At 39.7% G+C, this 25718-nt stretch overlaps 8 protein-coding genes across 16 annotated transcripts in view; 5 read left to right on the forward strand and 3 right to left on the reverse strand.

The window, feature by feature from the left end:
- Nucleotides 1-1805, forward strand: part of LOC105688909 (serine/threonine-protein kinase MARK1-like) — a 163346-nt gene extending 161541 nt beyond the window's left edge. For all 3 annotated transcript variants that reach the window (XM_048654188.1, XM_048654190.1, XM_020854007.2), the window contains exons 4-7: nucleotides 606-667; nucleotides 751-880; nucleotides 977-1286; nucleotides 1669-1805. In XM_048654188.1, coding sequence (XP_048510145.1) covers nucleotides 606-667; nucleotides 751-880; nucleotides 977-1286; nucleotides 1669-1776 — 610 coding nt within the window. In that variant the 3' untranslated portion in view covers nucleotides 1777-1805. The remainder of the gene's footprint in view (nucleotides 1-605; nucleotides 668-750; nucleotides 881-976; nucleotides 1287-1668) is intronic.
- Nucleotides 1806-1981: 176 nt separating this feature from the next.
- On the forward strand, nucleotides 1982-3952 carry LOC110117171. 6 transcript variants are annotated; one of them, XM_048654187.1, is made up of 7 exons: nucleotides 1982-2120; nucleotides 2206-2568; nucleotides 2655-2868; nucleotides 2932-3059; nucleotides 3129-3294; nucleotides 3490-3712; nucleotides 3775-3952. In XM_048654187.1, the coding sequence occupies exons 1-6, from the start codon at nucleotides 2020-2022 to the stop codon at nucleotides 3667-3669; spliced, it is 1152 nt and encodes a 383-aa protein (XP_048510144.1). In that variant the 5' UTR covers nucleotides 1982-2019; the 3' UTR covers nucleotides 3670-3712; nucleotides 3775-3952. The 6 variants fall into 6 exon arrangements, with proteins under 6 accessions (XP_048510144.1, XP_048510142.1, XP_048510139.1 ...); XM_048654185.1 differs by having other exon boundaries at nucleotides 3512-3712; XM_048654182.1 differs by having other exon boundaries at nucleotides 3512-3952.
- A 450-nt stretch (nucleotides 3953-4402) lies between these two features.
- Nucleotides 4403-7449, reverse strand: LOC105688920 (nucleoporin SEH1-A). 2 transcript variants are annotated; one of them, XM_012405565.3, is made up of 6 exons: nucleotides 7195-7449; nucleotides 6927-7083; nucleotides 6582-6843; nucleotides 6274-6507; nucleotides 5895-6182; nucleotides 4403-4925 (listed from the first exon to the last, which is right to left on the reverse strand). In XM_012405565.3, the coding sequence occupies exons 1-6, from the start codon at nucleotides 7303-7305 to the stop codon at nucleotides 4748-4750; spliced, it is 1230 nt and encodes a 409-aa protein (XP_012260988.1). In that variant the 5' UTR covers nucleotides 7306-7449; the 3' UTR covers nucleotides 4403-4747. The 2 variants fall into 2 exon arrangements, with proteins under 2 accessions (XP_012260988.1, XP_020709652.1); XM_020853993.3 differs by lacking the exon at nucleotides 4403-4925 and having other exon boundaries at nucleotides 5327-6182.
- Nucleotides 7450-7594: 145 nt separating this feature from the next.
- LOC105688978 (anillin-like) lies at nucleotides 7595-12110 on the forward strand. Its single transcript, XM_012405663.3, has 6 exons — nucleotides 7595-8035; nucleotides 8188-8323; nucleotides 8647-10334; nucleotides 10405-11196; nucleotides 11292-11662; nucleotides 11746-12110. Exons 1-6 carry the CDS (start codon nucleotides 8006-8008, stop codon nucleotides 11873-11875), a joined length of 3147 nt encoding a protein of 1048 aa, XP_012261086.2. The 5' UTR covers nucleotides 7595-8005; the 3' UTR covers nucleotides 11876-12110.
- Nucleotides 12111-12228: 118 nt separating this feature from the next.
- LOC105688970 (ribosome biogenesis protein BOP1 homolog) lies at nucleotides 12229-15625 on the forward strand. Its single transcript, XM_012405651.3, has 8 exons — nucleotides 12229-12445; nucleotides 12560-13420; nucleotides 13502-14180; nucleotides 14276-14485; nucleotides 14561-14838; nucleotides 14941-15040; nucleotides 15111-15306; nucleotides 15397-15625. Exons 1-8 carry the CDS (start codon nucleotides 12338-12340, stop codon nucleotides 15548-15550), a joined length of 2586 nt encoding a protein of 861 aa, XP_012261074.2. The 5' UTR covers nucleotides 12229-12337; the 3' UTR covers nucleotides 15551-15625.
- Nucleotides 15626-15648: 23 nt separating this feature from the next.
- On the reverse strand, nucleotides 15649-18850 carry LOC105688971 (tRNA (adenine(37)-N6)-methyltransferase). The gene is made up of 3 exons (XM_012405652.4): nucleotides 18722-18850; nucleotides 18242-18568; nucleotides 15649-18160 (listed from the first exon to the last, which is right to left on the reverse strand). The coding sequence occupies exons 1-3, from the start codon at nucleotides 18808-18810 to the stop codon at nucleotides 16588-16590; spliced, it is 1989 nt and encodes a 662-aa protein (XP_012261075.2). The 5' UTR covers nucleotides 18811-18850; the 3' UTR covers nucleotides 15649-16587.
- On the forward strand, nucleotides 18842-19898 carry LOC105688944 (U6 snRNA-associated Sm-like protein LSm7). The gene is made up of 4 exons (XM_012405602.3): nucleotides 18842-18984; nucleotides 19074-19085; nucleotides 19173-19350; nucleotides 19448-19898. Exons 1-4 carry the CDS (start codon nucleotides 18979-18981, stop codon nucleotides 19585-19587), a joined length of 336 nt encoding a protein of 111 aa, XP_012261025.1. The 5' UTR covers nucleotides 18842-18978; the 3' UTR covers nucleotides 19588-19898.
- Nucleotides 19741-25424, reverse strand: LOC105688942 (chitin deacetylase 1). Its single transcript, XM_012405600.4, has 11 exons — nucleotides 25264-25424; nucleotides 24635-25154; nucleotides 22710-22844; nucleotides 22101-22205; nucleotides 21884-22027; nucleotides 21434-21616; nucleotides 21216-21354; nucleotides 20937-21058; nucleotides 20639-20868; nucleotides 20395-20565; nucleotides 19741-20331 (listed from the first exon to the last, which is right to left on the reverse strand). Exons 2-11 carry the CDS (start codon nucleotides 24684-24686, stop codon nucleotides 20053-20055), a joined length of 1560 nt encoding a protein of 519 aa, XP_012261023.2. The 5' UTR covers nucleotides 24687-25154; nucleotides 25264-25424; the 3' UTR covers nucleotides 19741-20052.
- Between the last annotated feature and the right edge of the window lie 294 nt (nucleotides 25425-25718).

Below are 25718 nucleotides of genomic sequence, written 5' to 3' on the forward strand. Positions count from 1 at the left end.
AAATAATATCCTCATGCAGATATACTCAAATAATTGAGAACTCTATACTAATATACATTACGTATATATATATATATATACACGTATGCACACCGTGTACGTGTTGTATACACGGTGATGTAAAGATACAATTACGATCGACGAGTACCCGGAAGTTATTATTCACGTGTAACAGAAACTGGGTCTATACTGCAGAAATATCAACAGGCCTTCGCACGGGTGATAGGTATATGGATAGTACCTGTATACATGGTATACGTGCATGTGCCCTAAGTATATACCCACATATACATGTATAGAGGTAGATGCATGAAACGTTGTCGGTGACGCTTTGAAAATATCCAGATGTACATAACTTGTATGTATAATACAGCTGGTTTAAATTAGCTGAAAATTATACTTGCACATCTCAATCGAAAACCCTGGCGGATCTTAATTAATTTATAGTCATCTGACAATCCCCGCTCAAACATTATGTATGCGCATATCGATTCAGAATGGACGGTATATAGGTGTATAATTATACATATATACTCCATCAATTTTCGATTCAGATTATATTGAATATTTCACATTCAATGGATATTCTAATTTCATAATTACAGGGATCTGAAAATGGAGAATATCATGCTTCAAGACGCTCGCAAGGAACAGATCAAAATCGTCGGTGAGTCCGTGAGCTTTTCCTTCGTTCCGACAAACAGATTCATAATGTTCTTGTTTTTTTTTTGGTTCGGTTTTTTATCGCAGATTTTGGACTCAGCAACATTTACACCGGAGATAACCCGTTGAAAACCCATTGCGGTTCACCGGAGTACGCGGCGCCTGAACTTTTTGTCGTTGGAAAAAAATACGGACCGGAAGTGGACCTATGGAGCCTGTACGTCCGCTAAAACTATACGATAATAATTTTCCTTTATCCGAAAATTATGAAGAGAAAACAACCGTTGGCGATGCTCGCTTTTCCCGAATTTAGTGGGGTCGTCTTCTACGCTATGGCGACCGGTCGACTTCCCTTTCAAAGTCCTCGGGACGGCCAAACGTCCTCGGAAGAACGTCGCCGGCAGTTGTTGGTTCAAATAAACCGAGGCTTAACAACGGCGCAGAAGAAAAGTATATCCTCGATGTCCAGCGAATACAGAAACCTCATTAATCGTTTGTTAATGCCGGTCGCCCACAAGCGTATCACGATTCAAGAGCTTTGTTTCCATCCTTGGATCGGCAACGACGGAAAAAATCTCACCAAAACATCCCACGGAGAGCTGGTAGCGATGGAGCATAACGCGGTAACGATTCTTTAAGTTGCGACCGAACGATTTTTTTTTTTTTTCCATTTTTTTTTATTCGTCGCTTTTTACGATACCCACGTAAAAGTCGTCGCCCTCGAGGCTCTCTATCGCGAGGATAAGATGTAGGAGAGAATCATTCTCGTTATAAACAGTTTAAAACCGTTGGCCGGTTTTCGCAAACGATATCTCGATTATCGTCCTGCTGACGCTGCATTATGCATCAGGTATACGTATACGATGGTTAGTTTGACGAGGTGTTAGTTACTGGGAAATATAATCAGCGATCACCTCGGTCCGGTGGTCCGAGCATAATAGCGAGCTCGAGGGATCGATTCGCGAATAATTCAAGAGTTGGCTAGCTGCTTTGATGTCCTCGCAGATTATCGACGAGATTGCGGAGGCGAAGAGTACAGCGAGGACGACCATAGAAAGGGACATACTGCAGTCAAAGTACGGGGAAATAGGCGGAATGTACAACATTAAGTAAGTGCGATAAAAGTGATGCGCGTTTCTTCCGCAACCGAGTTACTCCCACACCTTCAATCTTTTACGCGATGCTCTTGAATATTTTATATTAACAAAATGCGCGCGCGTATATGTATAAAAATAGTTTGCCACGTGTGTCTACGGTATACTTTCTTCGGCAACCATAGCTCATAAATTTTTAATAAAGTAACCGAGCTCCAGCTCCCGTTCCTTCTTTCTCCCCTTTCTATGAAGAGCTCACGTAATGCGCCGGGCGGGATCTCTTCGCGCTTGTCAGGCGAGGTCCTGGACCACGGAGACTTCGAATCTGCAAAATAAACGCGCACAAACCGCAGGGATTTTGAGGTTTTTATTCCGATTTTTCACTACCGAAAACTCCAACCGTTGACCGAGGTCAAGAATCTCATTCCCCCTCTGTAATTATCTCAAGATCTGGTTTATATCAGTCCCGAGTATCTCCCACGACCAGTTCCACGCGCACTGAAAATTCCGGACAGCGATCTACGAGCGTCCAGAAACGCAGGGTCTTTCAAAGATCGTTACCTGCATCGAAACCCTCGTCATTTTCTGGGGGTGACAAAGGGGCTACATGGACCTCAAAAGAGACTGAAACTACCTCGAGTTCCTTCACCTGCCATCGTTCGTCCTGCCCGGTACACAGCGAAAAAGAAAAATCAGCGTCAGGATCGACGACTACATCTGGAATTCACGGATCGGTACGCCACGCGAATAAGTGGGAAAATAACACGAATCGAATGCACGCTCACGTCATTACCAGGACGAACAATAAAAGGTCTGATTATTGGCTGGCTTCCAGTTTCTTTGAATTTTATTTTGCTTGAATGCCATGAATTTTTACGATCGACGCAATTCCGGCAGCATTGGAGGGTTCTTTGATAGGCCGGCGACCCAGCCCCCTACGCGGTCAGTTGAACCCCGTGAAATTCGGAGCTACTCGAATAACCTTCGCTCCGAAGTGGCCCCACATCGTGATCCCATAAAGCAGTGGATAGCCGAAAAACTAACGACATTGGAAAAGCGGGACCAAAGTTTTCCACGACGACAGTCTGCGCAGTACAGGACGTCGACGAGCGTGAGGATCGAGGGCTATTTATTTCAACCGAATTATTTCGCTGATAAATGAAATTCTGAAAAGTTTCAGGATTCCGTAGCCGAATATCGACCTTCAACTGCGGCACCTACGATCAGAACGCCTTCCGGAGTCACCGATCAGAGCGCGGATAGAGCTGGCAAAAATCAAGCAACCGAACGACGTTTTCACAGGTATTGGAGTATTTTTGAGAAATGGGAAAAACATGGAATATTTCGAGTCGTGAGCTATTTAATTCACAGGTCACCTGCGGCTACGAGACCGGAGGTCCGAAAGACGAGGCTTGTATTATCGAACGGTACGCGGATGGTGGAAAGAAACTTTCTTAGTGGCTCTTCTAGGCCTTTCACCGCGAATGAGAGCTCCAAACTTTTGCCAACACCCAAGGGGACTAAATCTCCTAACAAAGTAAGGTAGCCTTCTATATACCTTCCGCGGTCCTTAACCACCACATTTGTATATATATGTATGTATGCTATCTGGCTACCGAACGAGTTTTACACAGGGGTGTTGATCTTCCTGATCTTTTTTCCCATCTCTCCCTTTCTTCTCTTTCCTCTCCATCGTGTTTCTCGTTTGCAATTGACGTCGAAACGACCGCAGTTAAGATGGATGGAACACTTAGTGCGAGGTACAACGTCTGCAGAGTGTTGGAACGATTCCGACAACAACGGAGGGGCTTCGAGGACGAGGAAGAGCGTCCTTGCCGTACAACGACGTGTACCGGAAGTCACTCGGTACCAAAACGTGCTCCAAACTACCCTCCGCAATACATACGTCTGACCGACTCCGGGATCGATTACGAAAAGTGCGAACTGACCTTCAGGTAAAGATGCTACAGGAGGCTGATCTTCATAATGGTTGCGAGAAAAATCAAAAACCTTTCAGAGAACGTCACGAAGTGATCTAGGACCACCTCCAGAAAAATTTCTCTGATATTTATATTTGCGTGTATTAAAAATATACGCAACTTCAGACCACCGGGGCATGAGTAGAACTTCAAAGATTTATGGTGAGATGAAATTTCTCAATAATTTGATCTATCATATTAATATCAAAGATGATTTATTATTTTATTTTCATTTTTTTATCATTAAGTACAACAACAATGCGGGTTATTAGTTTATCATAAAGTTTGTACAAAGAATAATACAAGTTGCTTTTTTTCAACCGATGATGGTAGCTAAGATAATATTGCCGACAATTTCATTATCAGTATAGAATACGCGTATACATTTCGTTGAGTAAAAATTACAAAAAGGAACTGGAACCGACTGTCCGAAATTGATTTGAGTAATACCTCCTCTATTGACAAAATAATAATTACCATATTGCTCATTTTGGGTAATAAATTCTGTCTTGAAATTCTGCAATAACTATTTGTCAGCATATACGAAAATGCAAAACAAAATTATAATAATGATAATACTTATATCAGACTACTAATTGAAACGGAAGTCCGTGCTTTATGTAATACTGAATTTCAATTGCAAAGTTTCACTTTTGTAAACGAGTAAAATGCCCTGTAACGATCACTGCTGAATTTTAATTTCTTTAAAACGATTGTATGTGAGACAACATTTATGAAGGTGTTTGGGTATAATGCCTGTGCTTTCGTTAAATTACGTAGATACTAAATGCTTGTGTCGCATTAGTTAGGTAAATATCATATCAGTCTGTTTACGACGAACAACTCAATGATCCTTCGATCATCCAACGCTTCTATTTATCCAAGAGGACTTATAATATGAAACGCGTATCTGTCATTCGGGAGACTTGTCGATGTCGCTAATTATCTCATTTCATCTTTGTTTTTCATTCGACCGTTATATCTCTACTAACTCGTATCACATTTTTAAGTTTACTTCTTTGGTTTTGGACGCTCTATAATGGGGGGTGGTGGTGGAGAAGGTTCGCTCGGATTTCCCAACCATACAGACTTGCTGAAACGACCTTTTATCACAGGAGCTTGCCATTTACTAGTAGATAATATTGTTGCCGTTGGTTTCTCTGCGGTTACCGTTGCTATAGTGATGTTTCTGGAACAATTAAAATTAATTTACATTAGATTCCTGATTGAGAAAAATTATAAGCCGTATCAACTGCTTTTTATGTAAAATATTTTTTTATTTTACGCGGGCAAGAGCATCAAATGCGCAGAGTACTCCACTGATCATATACATAATACGAAAGTTAATGAAGAAATTTACGATCGATTTGAACACTTTCAACTTGACTGCTATGAAAAGAACTATTCTCCAAACAAGCGCATCTTCCGCGTCGTGTAATGTTTGGGAGTATTGAACTGATACTGAGATCATACTAAAAAATGTTGTCCCCCTTAGTCGTGTTACTTTTTCAAGTGTGAGAATCTTATCTTTGAGTGGAACAGATATGTTTGATGAAGGAATCGGGATTAAATAAAAGGGTGCTGCGGGTGTACAGGAATAATATTTATTAAAAACTGGGTTTCATATACATTACAAATATCGGTGAAACTAATACTAAATTAATAAATGTGACAAGACTATAGAAGTCAGGACCAACATGATCGGTGTACTGAGGATTTGACGTGAAGTGTAGATAATTGCATTTATATTTTCAATAAATTAAAAATACGTTCTTAAAATCCGCCCCAAAAAAAAAAAAAAATTCACTTTGTACAAAAATTACATTCAGCTAGATTAACATTACAGCACATCAGTAGCTTTTCACTGGCTCATTCAGTCTTTACAGCAAAACTCTTGTGCTCAATTCATTAACTAATTTCTAACGATAAAAGGGAAAAGAAATTCCAGACAATAACAAACGCCGTAGTATACCCTACTACATGTTGTAAAATTAATATTCGAACGTAAAAATCATAAAGGTTTTTATATGATCGAAACAATCGTCTATACAAACTATTTCATGTATATAAAAATTACCCCGCGATGAGAAAAATAATCGTTTTCAATCAATGCCACGGTACTTGATTAGGATGACTGATGGAACCTAACTTGTAGTACCTTGTCGTAGAGAGAGGCGCTTGTGCTCCGGTAGAGTGACTTGGGGGTGTAGCTATCTGTGGTATATCGGCACTCTGAGCCGAAGTTCCATCTCCCTTCAATACTGCGACACACTTCCAATTATTTACATAATTGTCTTTCCACAATCGAACACAGCCGTCGTCGCCGGAACTCGCTAATATCGTCCCCATGATATTCCAGCACACCCGCCAGACCGTGCAATAATGATCGTCGAACTGGGCAGCAGTTGTTATTTCAAACCGAGATAAACCACTCTGAGCTGAGTCTCTGGAAGAACAAATTAGTTGCGGCTAAATTTTTACAATACTGGAAGGTGAGGCATATTTTTGGACAGATCAAAATCATTTAGTCAACTTACTGCATGGGTTTCAGAGTGATTATCCGAACATCCTTAGTCGCTATTGCCAGAGTGTGAAAACTACGTCCCAAATTTGGGGCAAAGGCAATATCGTGAACAGGCTCAACTACATTTGACAATGTTTCAGTTTTCGTCCACCGTCTACTGTTTTCCGAGTATTCATAGACAAAAACCTTTCCTCCACTAGACACATTTGTGTCGTCGCTTCCCACTGCCAACATAGGTGGATGGAGTCTGCCAAATACGAATCAGAAAATTAAAGGTAATTATAATGTTCTGATAAAATATGAAGAATGCTAATAAATTACCGTGATAACGAAGGGTTCCATGTCACGCAACTGCAGGGTAGTTTACAACTAATCTCATGCTGCAGAGTCCACTGACTTAAGTTCATGACATCAGGTGCTTCATAAATTCTAATGACTCCATCAGCGCTACACGTTGCCAGAAGAAGACCTAATGTTTTTGGAGCAAACTTTACATCGGTTACAGACGTACGAGAATCCACCAGATTCGTTCTCCGCACCCAATGATGCATTCCACGCTCTCCAGGCCCTGAACGTTCGCCAACTAGAATTCAATTGAATTGCTTAATAATTAAACCTGATTCACCCAAAGAATTTATATAATTTACGGTGAGAGATTCTCCATACCAATTTCTTCCCAAACTGCAGCAGTTCGATCAAAAGAGCATGTCGCCAAGACTTGACCAAACTCAGGATGAGCCCAAGTTACTTTCCAGACTGATCCACTATGCGCTTTCCATGATGCCGTTAAATACCAATTATCATGCTCGTCCTCATCCCAAACCTATAATTACATTTCACAATGATACTTGGTTCGAAAAACACCATCGATTCTAAAAAAGCGTCTCAACATCTAAAAAGAACTATACTTTTGAGGTTAGCTATGGTAAATCACCTTTACGAATTGGTCGCTGGAGCATGTTGCCATTCGTTGCCCATAGAAATCATAGGCTATGTCGTGTATCAAATCCTTATGTTCTGCATTTATGCTGTGCGCTTCGAACATTTTATATCTATCGATAACAATCACACCAAATTTATTGTTAACAACCTTTCTTACGTTAAATAATTAGGTTACATGTGGGATGCGTGTTCGCAAGAATTGCCGCTTGTTTCTATCAAACTGCCATCTCTTGGCTGGTATTTAACAAGCAAGGTAGTTTCGAATGCTCTTAGTTTGAATCCTTTTGAATGAGTCTAAACCGTTGACTTAGGATTTGTACTGAATCCAACTTTAAAATAACATAAATGAGTTGTTATTTCGTTTAACAACATATGAAAAATGTTTATAAAATAAGGGATAAAGGGTTGAGAAGTAAAAATGACTGCGAATAAGCTGCACTATTTAAAAAGTCAAGTTCTCTGCGCGATAGTATGGCAGTTTATTTAGCAACGTTTATATTCTTAATTCGGTTGAAATATACTCCAAAATTTAGTATTTATATTCATGATACTGCATAGACGCATAGATTAATTTTCGCAGAGCAAAAATATTCTTGAGTATATTTAAGCAGAGCAAATATATGACCCGCGTACCCAGGCGCGGGAGCTGACTCATCTCACCCCAACGGGGTCGTCTCGCTTTATCTCCCGACTTCTGAAGTTTGAAAGTCACACGTGTAAATAATCAGTTGCTTGTGGTTTGGAGCAATTGGTCACTCGTTGGTCATCCTCGTGGAGAGTTGTTCGTTGTTATTTGGTGTCGGATGGATTCGACCCAGGATTCCTTCACGCTGGTAAGCTTAGATAAAAGAAGAAAATTAATCAATCGAATTAGTGGGAATTAAAATTATCTGCAGTTTTAAGAAATTATTAAAAATAAGGCAGGAAACACAACTTCTAATTTATACATAATCGACAATCAATGTTAACCGAATACATTTCCTAGCGGATGCTACAGCGTGCAGCCAGCATTCGGAAAAGTCGGAAGAGTAGCATACGGTGCAATTCAGATGATTCATGGAGAAAATTGAGCATTTTACAAGCCGTTGATAACAAGCCTGTCAAGATCCCGAACAATGCAGGTATACCGCAGCTTCAATGTAAATAACAGAATCCAGCTACTTTGACTTTCATATGTAGTACTTGATACCCGACAAATCCTATCAAATGTTTACATTCATCGCACTGAAACGAACATCATCATACATAGCTGACTTGAAACTGTGGTTACAGCAATATATCCATGGATACAGTATCGGTGACCAGTTATTTGAATCACAGGGTTTCGAAGTCCAAGAGTCGGCAAGAGTTATTGATATTTGGCTCAAATCGCTAATTGTTGATGACGATAGGAAATCGCCACAATCAGTGCAAACATAGATATATGGTGCAAATATGTTCACAGATGACAAGCAACGGACCTCAAGGAGAAGCAGCCTTTGTTCAGGAGACGATAGATTGATCCCTCGTTGCATTGATATCTCCGATACTCACCGGAGAAGTCGATATAGCTCGTCGCATCTTACAGGCTTATCAAGATCCAACGCTGATTGCCAAAATTCTCAAAAACAGCTCCTAGGATCCTTGAACTACAATCAAACTAACGGGGTGAAAAATAATAAGAAACAACTCCTGGCCAACGTCACCCGCGATCGAAACTATCCTGAAATGAAAGAGAAACCATCTATGATCGAAGCCGAATATGAAAGTAACATTGACAAAAATATTTTGATAAACGAAACGATAACGAAACCAACAACGTTGAAAGAATCCATCTACTACATGGAAAGTCACGACGAGAACAAAACGAACCATTCAGACTTTACAAACACGTTCGATTCTGAGATTCTAAATGTCACCGGAAATTCAACGAAGGACTCGCTCACTTCTTCAACTTATGTCAGAGGATTTGAGCTCGGGAACGTCAAGTGGAGGGGCCCGCTCTACAAAGCGGCTGTTAAAACGCAACAACGGATGATGGGTGACGACCCTGTTGTAAGGAGTACCAGCGACTTCGAGGAACCCATGTTGTTGAAGGCTGTACACAAGGAGATTTTTACGCCCCCAAAAATGAGAGCGGAACTGCGAACAATCGACACCAAGAAACTAGAAGAAAAAACACCTATGACCGTTGATAATCATGTAAAGATAATTAGACCGAACTCAATACCCTTGCAGGTCGATAACTCGATCCAAAGGAATTACGTACAAGTTTCGAAGGAAAATAACTTTTTAAACGTCGCTGAAAATCTAGATTCACCAACTACTCCGCTCAGCGCGGAGATCAAACGGCTGGATGAGGAAATTAAACGCCTGGAACTGCATCCGAGCGTTCACACTTTGGAAAACACCGTGGATTTATCACCTACAAATCGAATTTACCCGAATTTGTCTGAGATACACTTTAATCCCACCGGATACTCTCCCAAGAAAGTGGAATACGAGTCTCCCCACAGCCTCGAAGAAAATTCAGTCACTCCGAAAATTGATTACACCGTTCCTGTCTCGAACGTTGAATGGTCATCCACTCAGGAAAATGTGAATGACTGCAAGTTAAATACGGCTACTTTTGATAAGGGATCCGATGCAACGGAAGTCCAACCTGCATCTAGATTCGTTAAGAACCAAGTGAAAAGTTCGGTGAAAAACGATAAGTTCAAACCCAATCTGGAGTCTACCAGAAAATCATCTTTCTCCGATTTATCGAAGAACACCGCGTCTCCCTCTGGAGCTAGAGAAAGCACCGTTTCCTCGGTGACGACTACGGAGGCCCGAGGAAATACAGAAATCTTGAACGATAATACGAAACCCCTAGATTCCACGGTGCCTTACGACGTTGATAATTTTTTGGCTGACGCCTTGGGGGATGAACTTTATAATACCACCGTGACCTACCCACCTTCAGAGACCCACGATAAAACCATATCAGAGTTCAACGCAAGTGAATTAATATCCGAGGACAAAACACCCCTGCAAAAGAAGAATAGGAAGTTTTGGAAGAGGACACCCGCGACAGAACCACCGCCTCAACACACAAGCACTTTCAACAGGACAATGACGATCTATAGATCATTAACGCAGAGAATTAAGAATGTAAGGTTCCTCTCTTAATTCATGTATGATGCACCCGATTCACCGTTTCCGTTATTTTATGATGTTTCAGAAACTGCGACCCGGGCTGAAATCAATTGCAAAAATTCCAGTGGTCACCGACCACAGTTCCGTAATGACTGCGGAGTCCATGAGCGGGGATAAAAGAATACAAGCTCTCTTGCAAGAGGCAGATATTCAACATGCTCAAATGTACCAAGCTCATAAAGCGCTGCTATTTTGTCGTTCGATGAAAGAATTTGCTGCCAGTACCGAACTTGTAGAGTCGGAAAGATCTTTATTGGTTGCAAGTTTGAGAAGATCCGCTGCACTGGACGAGATCAAGAAATTGGATTCCGAATTGAATAACAACGAGGATCTATCCAGCGAGTGGGGTGAAGTTAGAATGGAAAAATTCAGCTTGCCATTAAAGACGGATGTCTTGGAGACTGAAGCGTATCCCGGAGACTTTGAGCAGTGGTTTGTGGTCGTCGTTTCCTACGGACCATCCGTCTGGGCGACCCGTCCGATTTCGTGCCCCGTAACGAGTCCCAAGATTGTTTTCCCCGGGGGATATTTACTGCAGAACTTGAATCCAAACTTTAAAATCACCGTGAGGATCTATTCTCTAAAAATGCGCAGGTCCACCTTCGACTACGATGCTAAATACCGCTTGAACAGGACCGAGAAAAATTCCAGATGTCCTTCGCCGAAGAAATTACTTAAAAGAAACGACAAACCCTTGTCCCCCAAACAAAACCACAATGAATTCAATATGATAAGAAATACGTCGTTCGTGCTTACGGGAATGCTTGAGCTTTATCTTCACGATTTAAGTTTGACTTCACCCTGGCCGTTGACGAACGTGAGTAATAATTTTCTCTTACTCTGAAATTTTGTTAAAATTAATTTTGAATTTACTGCGTCGATGATAATAATGAGGAAACCTACAAATTCTAGCTAATGCCAGGCACCGTCCTCAGAGGAGTGATCGACTTCACGTTCACCTGCAAAAAACTCCATCTAACGGTTTCACACGCTGGTTTTTTGACTCACGGCGACGAAGCTGGGGGTTTTCTAGCGTGGAATCGACGATGGTGTGTCCTGCAGGGTAAGACTCTAATGTTTTGGAATTACCCCTGTGACCAAGAGGATAAAAAGCCTCTGGCTACTATTGATCTTACAAATTGTATCTCGGGCGAAGTAACTCTCGTTGATAGATCGCTTTGCGCAAAACCGAGAACGCTACTCATTGAAACTTCAATAGAAAGAACCAGGTCTGATAGAAATAGCGTAACCCTGGATCTACGTTCATCCTGCACTGTCGTTCGGTGAGCTTAATTCTTTTGAATTGAAGTCTAATGTACGCTTTTTTTATGAAGATTGCTTCGATGGCCTTTTCATTATTTTACAGTAATTTGTTATGCTGTGACACAGCTCGTGACCTGACCCAGTGGGAATCGAAGTTGAATCAAGTTGTTTCGGCTCTACGAGATTGGAATGTAACCAGTCCACCGTCGCAATTACAAGTTTCCGACTTGTAATATATTTTTTACTATTGTAACCATACTATCCTTTGTAATTGTGTGAAGTGTTATTTACATGTTGTATTCCCGTTTATTAGGTATTTGCAGTTTTCTTAAAATGTAAGGAACCCTCAACCGAATATTTTGTACGCTCTTTGACTTATTAGCGTATTCATTTCTTTTCAGAAGTACTACAGACTAATTTGAACAAGTGATCGATGTATTAATGATAATTAAATGAATATTAAGATCATTTATCAATAAGGATTTTTAATACTGGTTGGATAAGTACGCACGTGCATCTTCGGTCAAATTTCAAATTTCATTCGCGCCCAAGCGATATTCCTCGCTCGATCCCTCGATCGGAGAATCGTATCTCGGCTGGTGTTAATCGACTCCCGGAATTAAATACACGTGCAGCTTATAACCTAAGCCTAGGAACGCGTGTTTTAATGAGTGCGTGGTGATTCTGTGATAGTGATGGGTGCCCCGAAAAAGGCAACAAAACGAAAGCAGAGCGTGATTGCTACCAAAAAAGCGGTGAATAGTAGCCCAGTTAAAAATGTAGAGGAATCAGACGAATTATCGGTAAGCACGAGGTCCAAAATCTATAAAGTTCCGCACGTAGATCATGCTGTCTTTGTACTGTGTCGAAGTTAGTCAAAAACATATTGTTTTAATTTTGTTTCATTACGAATTTAGGACTCGGAATCGGAAGATTTCTTGCCTACTGATCAAATAAACGACGACGAGGATAGCACGGATGACGAGGTCACAAATGAAGAAGAAGCTCCTGATTCTGATACAGAAAAAGACCCAATTGTTTTTGGATCGGACAACGAGGAGGATGAACTCGAGTTTGAGTCTGACTCAGAAGATTATGATGAGGAGGAAGATGATCAATCAGAAAAGGATTCTGATGAGGAGGAAGATGATGACTCCGAAAAGGATTCTGAGGAAGCGGAAGATGCAAGTGACGATTCTGAGGAAGAGAAAGATGAAACAAATTTAGCATCTGCTGATGAGGAATCTGAAGAAGAAGTACCAGAAACCAAAACAACTAATAAATCCTTAATAAAGTCTAGGAAACAAAATAACGATGACAAAGGGGTAGCTAAGAACAAAGTTAAAAAGAAAGTGAGCCTTACAAATGCTAGTGAAAGAAATTCAAAAAATGGTTTGCCAGGCAATAAAACGAATCTTGTAAATAAAAATAGTGCTAGTGTAGCGCCTGGAGTAGACAAACAGCTGAGCAATACAGATGAATATGAAAACGATACATCGGATGAAGAAGATCTCAGAAATACTGTTGGGAACATTCCAATGAAATGGTATGAAGAATATCCTCATATTGGATATGATTGGAATGGAAAGAAGATTCTAAAACCAGAGAAAGGGGACCAGTTGGATAATTTCCTGAAGCGAATGGAAGACCCTGATTTTTGGAGAACTGTGAAAGACCCTATGACTGGACAAGATATTGTACTCAGTGAAGCTGATATCGAACTTATTACTAGAATACAGAAACAAAAAATACCTGATGCGCAATTCGACGAGTACGCGGTAAGTTTTTTTCCTATGTGTAATTTATTGGTCAAATTTTTTATTTAGAAATCAATGTACAATTATGAATTAACATTTAAGCCCTGGGTTGAGTGGTTCACATCAGAAGTTATGAAAACACCTTTGCGTAAATTCCCTGAGCACAAGAGATCATTCCTGCCTTCGAAGTCTGAGGCAAAGAAAGTCTCCAAATTGGTTCACGCACTAAAGATGGGATGGATCAAATCTACTGTTGAAATGGAGAAAGAGAAGCAAGAAAAGAAGGGTGAGCAGCAATTTTATATGCTTTGGCAGTCAGATGATCAGGCAGAAGAAATGCGCAGAATTCACAAGCATATACCAGCGCCTAAGAGACACCTACCAGGTCATGCAGAGAGTTATAACCCACCACCTGAGTATTTGTTCGATAAAAGAGAATTGAAGGAATGGAATAAGCTCAAGTCCACCCCATGGAAGAGGAAACTTCATTTCATCCCACAAAAGTTTAATTCACTCCGGGAAGTACCAGCTTATTCAAAGTATATTAAAGAGCGGTTCCAGAGATGTTTGGACTTATATCTTTGCCCAAGAGCCCTGAAAATGAGGTTGACCATTGATCCGGCAAGTTTAGTTCCACAACTACCTAGTCCCAAAGATCTACAACCATTCCCTACCACTATGTCTATGGTGTTTAAGGGACACACAGATATGATCAGAAGTTTTGCTGTTGAGGCTAAAGGACAGTACATTGCTTCTGGTGGAGATGACATGACGCTTAAAAGTGAGATCTTCAAATATCAATTCACATTTTCTACTACTGAAAATTTTATTTAATCATATTTTACTGGTTGAACTTTTTCTTTTTTTTATTTATAGTTTGGGAAGTAGCGACGGGTAGATGCGTAAAAAGTATTCCTTGCGGGGGCATAGTGAGAAGCGTTGCTTGGTGCCCTAATCAAGCAATCTCTCTTATTGCTGTAGCTGCCGATCAGAAAGTTTTGTTGATCAATCCTGGTATAGGAGATCATTTAATTACCAGCAAAACTGACCAACTTTTGGAAATCATACCTCAAAGCGACGTGATAGGTATGTGGCAACACAAATATTGCACCAATATGTTCTGAATTCTAATATGAAATAAATAATTACGTTTGATTTCAGTGAGCGAGAGAGTCAAGACGGCGGTTCAGTGGGAACAAGCAGGGGGTGAAAATTGGCAAACAGGTATAAGAATCATACTAAATCATTTTAAAGATGTTAAGCAAGTTACATGGCACGCCCGAGGTGATTATTTGGCCACTGTTATGCCTGATGGACAAAATAGGTCTGTGTTAATTCACCAACTTTCGAAGAGACGCTCGCAACTGCCCTTCAGTAAATCTAAGGGGTTGGTGCAATGCGTGTTATTCCATCCAATAAGACCATTTTTATTTGTGGCGGTAAGTTGGAATTTGTAAATGAATTTTTTCTATACTCTGTAATGATTACCTTTACCATTGAATCGCGCCATTACTTTTCAACTGATTCTATCGCTTCATTAGACACAGAGAAATGTAAGAATATACGACTTAGTCAAGCAAGAGATGGTGAAGAAACTGCTCTCAAATTCCATGTGGATCTCAACGATGGCAATACATCCTGGTAAGAATCTTTAATCCCCGAATTCAATTAGTTAATCGATCACATGTCAACAAATTACTGTCGCGCGTAGGCGGCGATAACATATTGGTGGGGACATATGATAGAAAAATGCTTTGGTTTGATCTGGACTTGAGTACAAAGCCATATCAAACACTACGGTTACACGGAACGGCAGTGCGAGGGGTTGCATTTCATAAACGCTATCCGTTGTTTGCGTCAGGAGCTGACGACAAAAGCCTTATTATATCTCATGGAATGGTGTACAAGTAAGCAAACAGAATATGATACAACGGATATCCATTCGAGATACTCATTCTGAAAAATCAACCACCCTCACATTTTTCATTATTTTACAGTGATCTCCTCCAAAATCCGTTGATTGTACCGTTAAAGAGGTTGTGCAATCATGAAACATATAATGATTTTGGTATTCTCGATGTCATGTTTCACCCTATACAGCCTTGGGTTTTCTCAGCCGGAGCGGACGCAACTATTCGATTATATACATAATTTTAATACGAATAAACGCTATTTCAGCCCACGACTGCAGTGTCGTATTCTAATAAACTTATTTTATTATAATGACTTTTAATCTTTCAATTCTCTTCTCTTCCAATTAGTTTCCGAACTCTGGCATCCGACATGGGTTCAATGAAGCAATGGACACAAATTTCATAAATACTTGTATTATTGCAGAATTCTATGTATTTGCTCTTAAATTGATACATAGTAAATGACGGATTAGTACGTCTAAAAGCTTACTGTTGCGTATGAACATCATGCATCATTCATAGTTGTGCTAAAGGTACACCATATGATGTTGATTAGTTTTTTCCGTTCTGAAAGCTTCGAATATTTTATCAAATTTTGGAATTTATCTAATTAGTTAGATAGAAAGAAATAGTGCAAACATATTCTAAAATAAATCTATAGGAACTGTTAACTTTTAATTAATCCCAATGAATTTTAGTTATTAGGTACACTCCTTGATCGCCGACATACCTAGCTGTGTTCATGTACGTACCCATCAATACCAGCCAGAATGGATGCAAGCTGAGACCATTGTGCCAGATGTTAGGAAAATTAATGTAAGTTTTAATTGGTTACAAAAACGTAAAAAAAGCTAGATCCTCCATACAATAATGCCTTAATCTATATGTATATGAAATGTATAGGTTTAATCAATCATCAATATTCTCAACGCTTTCATAGTTGCTACAGGTAATTCTTTGTCTAAGAGAAAAATGAGCTACAATCAGCTAGGTATTACGAGCATGCTAATACTCAATATTGCAGTAAATAAAACAGCGTATTTAGAAATGCCCGTAGTCAGTTCAATGTATCGTCTTGAATGACGGAGAATTAAAAACCTTATTTAAATTGACGTTTAAGTTATGTTATCCAGTTAAATTGCATAAACTTGTCAAAATGATGCTATTTTTCCTTCTTTACTTTACTAATACATCGAGATAAATTGGGCTATATTGCCCATGCACACCATATGTCTTTGGGTTTTATCAATCAAAGCATAGTAAATAGAAAAATCATTACGTTAAGGGGGAATGACCTAAGCATTGCCACTCTGGCTCTCCACATTCGCACATTCTTCCTGCATGGCGAATTTGGAAAACGGTAACAACGTGCCTGTTGTCATCAAATCTACAGCTGATATGCAATTCATGAATCAGAAATGTGTAAAATTGATTAGCCCATCGCTGCCTTAAGTAAACTGACCTAGGATCTTGACACAAAACATTTACTATAGCTTGTTTCTGTTGATCAGCCTTATCCCCTAAAATTTCGTTCAACTGTATCAATGCTCGTTCGTTGAATGTTACAGTTAACGCAGATACACGTGGTCTCGATATCCAATCAGGTATCCTAACATCTGAAGGATTATCATCATAACCCACGTTTTGGCTTCTACTTTCAGTCCTAATATTTTGGGTGGCACCGACATTTTGTGAGATGCCAGAAGCCGCTACACCTTGGATATTTGGCAAGGTTTGCGATGGAGTCAGGTTTTGGGCAGTAAAACCTTCCTCTCCATCAGGAGCTTCTCGAACACCCATTCGAACTGGTGAATTATCTGGTCTCGGATTCACCGCACGCCTATGAATCAAATCTATGTAGGTACTTGGTCCATCTGCACCGTCCAGTAAGCGAGTGTTTCTTGATATCTGATCATTTGGGTTATTGACCTCAATATTTCTGGAATTGAATGCTATTGTTCTGTTGTCTTGGGAATTCAAGTCGACGTGCTGTAGACTATAAACCATGTTTTCATTGTCTAGTTCCAAGGTTCTAGCAATAATACCATTATTTCTTGAGCTTGAAATGTTAATGTCTGTCATAGCGGAATTACGAGCATCATCTACAGAACTTTGCGTGGCAATTTCTGAATTTGTCAAGTCTCTCTCTTCATACAAGCTCAAATCCGAGCTTAGCCCATTAGATAGCTCTCTGATAGTTTCTAAGCTGCCAGTACTATACACATTGCCCCTGCCATTTTCAAAGCTGGTATCAATATCTAGATTTCTATCATTTGTTCGATAGTAGTTCCGTGAGTCTAAATAATTTCCAAACTCTGCGTGACCATCAAACTCTTCTGCTTGTAATCTTAATGCAATTTCCTCATCCCTAGATATATCTGTACCTTGAGCAGCTCCATCGGTGTTTCCATGGTGAGATTCATGTAATGTGGTTCTCAAGCCATTGGTAATTTCAGATGAATGACTTTGATTGGTTAATCTTTCTTTTCCCTCTATGTTGCAGATTGTGCCATTTCTTAGTCTGTCTTCAATGTTTCCCAACAATTCCCTGTCTACTAAACTACTTTCAATATCTCTCACCCCATACTTTTCAACATGCAATGGATTATCATACTGTGGTATATATGGTTTGACATCCAACACCGGGGTCTGATCCACCATGTCAACACCCTCGAAAAAAATAGTGCAATTCTCTATTTTTATTATCTTAACAAGACTCAGACCAATCGGAGAAGGACGATGCGGCGATCTTGTTGAAAACACCCCTGTCCGAACACCATTTAATCTAGGCGGTGCCACTTTAGCACGTACGTGTGTTGAATCGTTTTTATGGAAATGAAAGAGTATCCTGCGAAAAAGTGTTTCTATATAATTGACTGACTATTCTTCTATACACAAAATTTAATATAAAACTCTTCATTATCCTTACCACATGTGGGAGAAATCTTGCAGGCCTTCAAGAGCATGTTCAGGATTAGTAAAAACAGAATTGAACAGCGTTAGTTTTCCTGGTGCTGTGTCACAAATCCCGGGTTGCCTAGGTGTTCCTCTTTTGCTGGGAAACCAGGTAGAAATGACACCAATCGGTTTTAGTTTCAGGCATTCTTCTAAGTCATTACTTGTACTTGGCTGTACCGCTTTGGGGACACTGCAATTTGGTGTAGAGAAATGTTCTTCTGCTTTGCAGGACCCCAACAAACGTTTTATACTCTCAACATCTTTTTCATGTACGTAACGCAGACTCCTTATTTGTTGTCTGAAACATTGATTTATTAGGTGTGAAAAGGCGAATTGCATTAATGAGTCTTGTGGTTAGGTGAGGAACCTTCAGAACAGAATTCGGCACTAGATCGTCCGAAGTTGATTCATGATTTTGCAGAGCAAATGATATTACATACAATGCCCTTACCTCAAATTGTTAATCTCTTTTCTTGCTGTATTCAACTGTGCTAACAAACACTTTGCATCGAAATCGGAATTTTGACATTTTCCTTCCATGATCACAGCAGGCAGAAAAGACAACGAACAGCTGTTCTCAACCGTGAGCACGAAATCTACTTTTGATAGCGGTGAAGTTTTGAAGTATGGTCATTGAAACCGGCGCGTGTAATTTGTGTCATTGTAGCAGCGTCGTGGAAGCCAATTGTGCTTAATAAACTGCCAAATATGTCTGTAAGTGTGGCAATATATTCGTCTACAAAAGTTTTCGATACAATATCACTGCTCTCGCATTCAACTGATCATAAATCTTTATATTTCAGGCAGCAAACAAGGTGAAGAATGGTTATACCGTAAACATAACCTCAGGTCTGTAGCTTTCGTAGAGAATTGTAATTTATTATTTCGATATAAAATTCCAGACTCAGAATGCTGATCACAAAGAGAAGAAGAGAAAGGAGAGTATCTTGGATCTCTCCAAATATCTAGAAAAAAATATAAGAGTCAAATTTGCTGGAGGTCGAGAAGCTGCGGGGATTCTGAAAGGATATGACCCTCTTTTGAATCTTGTCCTTGACAACACTACGGAATACCTCAGAGGTTTGTGCTCGAGCAACCAATTTGATATAATCAAATTCCCAGATCACAAACATGGAACTTATGTCACATGACCAATAAAAATTATATGATTCTACAGATCCTGATGACCCATACAAATTGAATCAAGACACACGCATGTTGGGTTTAGTCGTGTGTCGAGGCACGTCGGTCGTTCTTATATGTCCGGTAGATGGAATGGAATCCATACAGAATCCTTTCATTCAACAGGACGGTTAAGATCTTTTGATTAACTCAAAAGTCTCATTCAAAACTAACTTTTTTCCACCAGAGAGCCCTTGCAAAGCTTGGCTTGCTCAACGTTTGAAAATCAGTGATTTAGGCCAGATTGAATCGAGAGAGTATCTTAGGAGGGGAAAAAGTACAAGTAAATTATGTAACTCATACAATCCAATTTATTTTCACGTTCCAGAACAAGGTAATGAATATCACTCTTGTTGAGTATCTCGGTTCACTAATATTTCACCACTATACATATGTTTAAACGTATAAGTTATTGCTCGTAAAAATAAATATTTTTTTTCCTATAACTAATTAAGGTACTCAGTCATCTTCAAACTATTTATAATTAGAAGTAGATTTCTATAATACACTTCGCCACACCCAATCACTGAGATTTGAATTTTTCAACGTTTGCAAATAATGATAAGGGCAAGGACTAGGAATAATTCATAAACAGCTACATCAGTTAAGTCCAAACTCATTTCTGAGCCATGGATATTGTTTGGGACAATCGAAGCAGGTGTACAAGTATCTATCAGACTTTAACACACTACTGTACAATTTGCAAGTATTTGGTACAACGCATGCTATTTCACGTGGCTCAAAATGACGCTTACCACATTTCCATGGCTGGAAATTTTGCAACTGATTTAACGGTGTTGGATTTCGCATCCATTCAATCATCTGATTACTTGTCACAAAGTACACGTCTGGAAGTTGCAGTGTGTCGTCGATGAATTTCTAAAAATAAAGCACAAAAAATAAATATTTCCTGAACAATGTAGACAGTTTAGAAAATCTCACCAGGAATGCATAGTGAGACGATGGATTCTTGAACCAATCCGCATGAAAGTAAAGGCCGAGAGGAGCTCGATTCTGCAGATAATGTCTGTTGAAATTTATCGTCAACATTCGGTATATTTCTTCACCTCGCAGATCGCGCGTACAAGAGTCCACCATACTACACGTCTTGTTCTATTTGAAATGAGCATTGGTTATCATCATTATCAAATGGGTGTATGGAAAGACTGCTCGAAAAAATATAAACCTCCAACAGCAGCTCGTTCACGGGGATCTCCCAGAGTCCGGCATAGGATCGCGTGGGACATAACTGACCAGGACTACTGCAGACATGCGGCGGTTGGTGGTCAAGAGTGTACGGCCAAATGGGGGGATCGTTAAAGGGTGCGACGATCGACGAGTCGTACGCGAATCCAAACTCCAACATCATAAGGAACTGACGATTCCAACCGACTTGGAGGAACGGGACCCGCAGTCCTTTGATTGAAATCATATTGAATAATCATTTTAGGAAATGCAATTTGAAAATCATTACTGCTAAATACCTCGGATCTCTTCGATTCGCACACCCCCGTACTTGTGTATGATGTTCGCTTCCCCGACCATTTCATCGAACCAATCTTCAATCGTCGCATTTCTTGACCACCATTCCTCGGGACCTCGATGGCTGCCGAACAATGTGATTAAACTCGTAATTATTACCCTCCCATAAATGATATTTAGGGTAAGGTTCTACTGGGTATACGTTACGACTGAATAATTAGAAAAGACTCGGGTTTTTTAAATTTAAGTATACATGTAGGCATATCATTCTTCATACTTACGTTACGGAATGGGCTGCAATTTCGTGCCCACGGTTCCACAAACTCTGAACGTCTCTATAATTTGTAAATTGATGGCTTACGTAAAATGTACCACGAATCGGACAACCGTTTGGATTTTTCCTAGCGTCACTAAAGATGTCTGAAATTTTTTTATGGCATATTAAACTCCATTCCTTATTATTTTGCTGTTAGGTTTAACGGCCACCAGTAATTCTCACTTGCGTAAAGGTCGATATTCTCGGCATTAACAGCATCGTTAAAAGTGATCGATATCATCTGCGGTACGTTTGAGACGTTCAGATTTCCAGGAACTTTGGTACCGTCTTTGGAACACCAGCAATCCGGCAATTTACATTTTTCACTATCACAGGACGACGCTGCGTTTCGGTCCTTCTCGGGGTCTGTAATTTCGACTCCAATAATTTTAGAGCTTGAAAATGAACAGCTTCAAAAATCAACAAAGTTCTGTTTCGCATATTATCTTAAAATGACCCGAGTCTAATTAATTCAAAAGTTCACACGTTTACCTTGATTCTAAATGTGATGATAATCTGTCGCAGCGATACAAGGTAATTATGCAGCGTTCGTCTAATATTTTCGGAATATCTACATCCTGAGTTTGGTTTCGATTTTAATTTAGATTAAAAATTTTAATCGCTCGTTCTTACCGCACCAGGCTTCGTCCGAAGCGTCTGGACAATCCACACTCCCATCGCAGAAATAAAGGGATGGAAGACAGGTCCCATCCCCACATGCTAGGGTTCCCTCTTCGCACTTACCATTATCTAGAAGCGGCTTCGGAGGCCTCTCCTCTGAAATTCAGGTAATAAAATAAAATTCTTCGATTTTTTAACCGAAATAAAAACAGTAATCTCAGTTGCTCACCTAAACTTACGTCGCAATTATCGACGTTAGCTTTGAAGTCGCAAATCTGACGAGAGACGTCAAAAAGTAATCCGTTCGAGCACTTGAATTCAAAGACATCGTTGTCTGGATAGAGAGAAACAAAAAAAAAAAAAATTACGATAGCTGATGTTAGTGAATATTTCAAATAAACGGTTGATAAAATTTCGAGTATTATGTCATCGGACTATTCCTTATCTGGTCGTTAGATAATATAACATGAATCAGGATCTGCATTAGTCTTCGCGGGAAAAATACGTAATAAATTATTTTATCATAGATACATAATTGTCGTCCTCTTTGGTATAGTAGTACAAAACTGGGGCATTATACGAGGTGAACGAGAACGACAGGGAAATTAAATTGGCTGGATTTTATGGAGAGAGAGTCACGCCAACTCGATAGCCAACTGGACTTCAGCAGGTACAGATCCTAAGTTAAGAACTCTCGGAGGGTCGATCGGAATATACCACTTATAATGTACCTTTATGCTCCCATAATATTCCTTCATACGCAATTGTCCGGCGAGATTTTAGCAATTTAGTTACGGCACTATCGCTTTTGGAATGATAAAAATTATTTCATACTTGCCTAAACATAGATAATATTTGGCGCATTCGTCCTGTGTCCAAATTTTGTGCGCCGGTGTTTTTGGGTTTCTATAAAATCGGTCGTCATCGATGCATTCGACTCTATCGGTTGACTCCTTAGCCCGCGTTACGGCAACTGCAAGAATAAAATTCATAAATAATTTATTCCCCCCATTCGCATAGATTTTATCAAACTCGATAACATGGAATAATCGTGTTCGTATAATAGTGATCTACATTCACAATCAGTCCATGAAAAAAAAAAAAAAAATCTAATCCAACTCAATTGGAAAGGATATCGGTTTCCAGTGACGCCGGTTCAATGTAATGCCAGTGTTTGCAGTAGTTTGTGTCAATTGACAGTTGAACGAGTCTAAGCTAATTAAATGCAGCTATTTGCGGTCGATATACCGTTCGAATACTGATCAGTCTTCGGCATTACAGCTTGTGCCCTAAGAACTCTTGAGTCGAAGAAAATAGTAAACTGGTAGCAATTTCCGTCCGGTTGAAAGAAATTTTTTTTTTTCGTTTGATCCACCGAAAGGTCGCCCTTATCGTGGATAAAATAAAACTTGATTCCGCGCTTCGTTACGACGACCATGTTATTTGATGGTATAATTTTTTCGTTGAATAAATTTTCGGATGTTGCAATTTAGAAATCGTCCATCGTGCGTGTGTTTCATCATGCGTGATGTTATGATACGCAGTACGGAATACGTTGATAGATCTGTCGGCAGGTGTAAATATATACGTAATAATAAATGAATATATATTCTATGCTTATTCGATGTTATATTATGCGGACTATACGCCATCGGGATAGATTTACAGATTTTACTTTCGCCGTTGCTGGACCGCCGGTAATCATCGGCAAGAGATGTTGTATGTTGAGAGAAACTCTCTGCATTTCTACCTTATACTTATACACAGTATGTTCCTTCGAAATAAACCACTATAACGTAGAGTAACCGACGACATTTGTTTGTGTAAAAAATCGAGGAAAGTGTTGGCCGGCTGAAATGGTTTCTCTTATATTTTCCTCCTCAACTATTCTATTCCCCTTTTCGTTTGTTCCCATGTAGATGAATCGCGGAAATTTATCATCGTGAATATTATTTATCGTTGATCTCATCCGGAGCTGTAGATGATATAGCGGATTCAAAAAGACAATGAAAAACGTTTGCGCGCCTATTGCGTACACGTAGACATGACGCACAATGCAACTTGCAATGAACGCGTGGCCTGCTAATTAAACATAGTTTTTGCCTTTCGAAACAAACGTCGGTGTCTCACGGTCGGGTCACCGGAATTACACTGTGTTTATTTACACCGCTATATGCACGTCCATGCATTTCTATCTTGTGAACGGTATGCTGCAGATGTATGAAAATAAATTTTCAATTGCATTTTCTTGCACGCTAGTTTTTTCGTTCTTACTCAAGAGATATTTCAACGGGGTAGCCTCTGCGATACGCAATCACGTTTATGGAAGCTATCGCAGCCGTTTAATCGATGAAGCGGGAAGTGAAACTTTCGGATATGATCGACTGCATAATTTTGATTTACTACAAAATACCGTACCCTTATAACTATAGGTGTATAGGTATCAATGTATAGGGTTACATTGGACTTTCGATGCGGTAGTAACTGACCCCGAAGATTTCAGTAGGTCGGTAGCAATCAAAAATGTGCCGCGAGGCTTTAATTTTCTACGGTGTAAGTTGTGATCTTGACTTTCGTTTTAAATATACACGGCTTTGTACGCTCGCCTCTCTCCGGCTTACGCGTACACAGATACAGTTAATAATGTTGCGTGTACTTCACGACTGCTCATTCTTTCATTTCCTCTCATCTCGCACTTCCGTCTTTGTTTTCTTTCATTGTAACTGGTTTTTTTTTTTTCCTTATTTTTTACAACATACTCACCGTAAAATAACAGCAACGTTGGCCCAAGCGAGCTGCAAATCCTCAGCTTCATGTTCTTCTTTCTCTTCGAAAGGCTCGCACTTTCAGACTGATCCCTACCATCGTAAAGGCTCGCCTTATATCAACTCTGTTAATCCTACCATACATTTTTTATTTGCCCGTAACAATATCTCGTCAGGGAATATATTCGAATGTTCATCAATACGAATTATGTTGCATAAATTTGCATCCTTTTTTTGAATCGATTCGGTTCGAAACTGCATTCATCGAGCATGAATGCGCTGATCTACGCGTATGTGAGAAAATTTGGCGCGTTTTTGAATGAAAATTTTATATCTTGGTAGACCGGTGGATCGTTCAAATAATCTTGGAGATTATCGTCGATTGTTAACGATTGTTACAAAAAATTTCCCGCTCTACCGCTAACTGGCAGCGGCAAAAATAGTTCGAACGATTTTCGAACAGACCGCGCCACTTTCTAGAATCATCGGTTGAGCCTGACCATCGCGATCCACGGATCCTGCAAATTTTAAATTGCATATTATAAGGCGATGATACCAATCGGTTGTAGTAAGATTAAATTTGGCGAAGTAATTTAATTTTCAGGAGAATAGCGATGGAGTATTTACCCATAATTTAAAAATCGATGAAAATCTTTGATTTCAAGTTCCCATCAGCCGGACGTTCTTCGACTCTCCGTTCTTCGACTTCGCCAGATGACAAATGAGCATTAATTCTCCGATGAGATTTTCAAATGAAATGAATGAAAAATGATCTCCTGCTGTCAATAACAGCGAATGACAATCAATCTACAGGCGCGAAGTGGGGAATAAAACAAATACGGAAACTATGGTTCAGATATCAAGGTAACTCCCCGGTACCGCATACAGATGACAAACAAACTGCACTCAGTTGAAGAGTGGGATGGAAACTTGATTCATCGTGGAAAAATAATTCCATGAAGTTGTACCAATTTTTTTGCACAATCCGCGCACGGTAACGCGAATTAACACGCATTATGTTCGACACGTCATACTAATGAACGTACTTCACAATTAGAAATAAAAAGTAGAGAAAAAAAAAC

Source organism: Athalia rosae, chromosome 4 (assembly GCF_917208135.1).
Source record: "Athalia rosae chromosome 4, iyAthRosa1.1, whole genome shotgun sequence".
Taxonomy (NCBI): Eukaryota; Metazoa; Arthropoda; class Insecta; order Hymenoptera; family Athaliidae; genus Athalia; species Athalia rosae.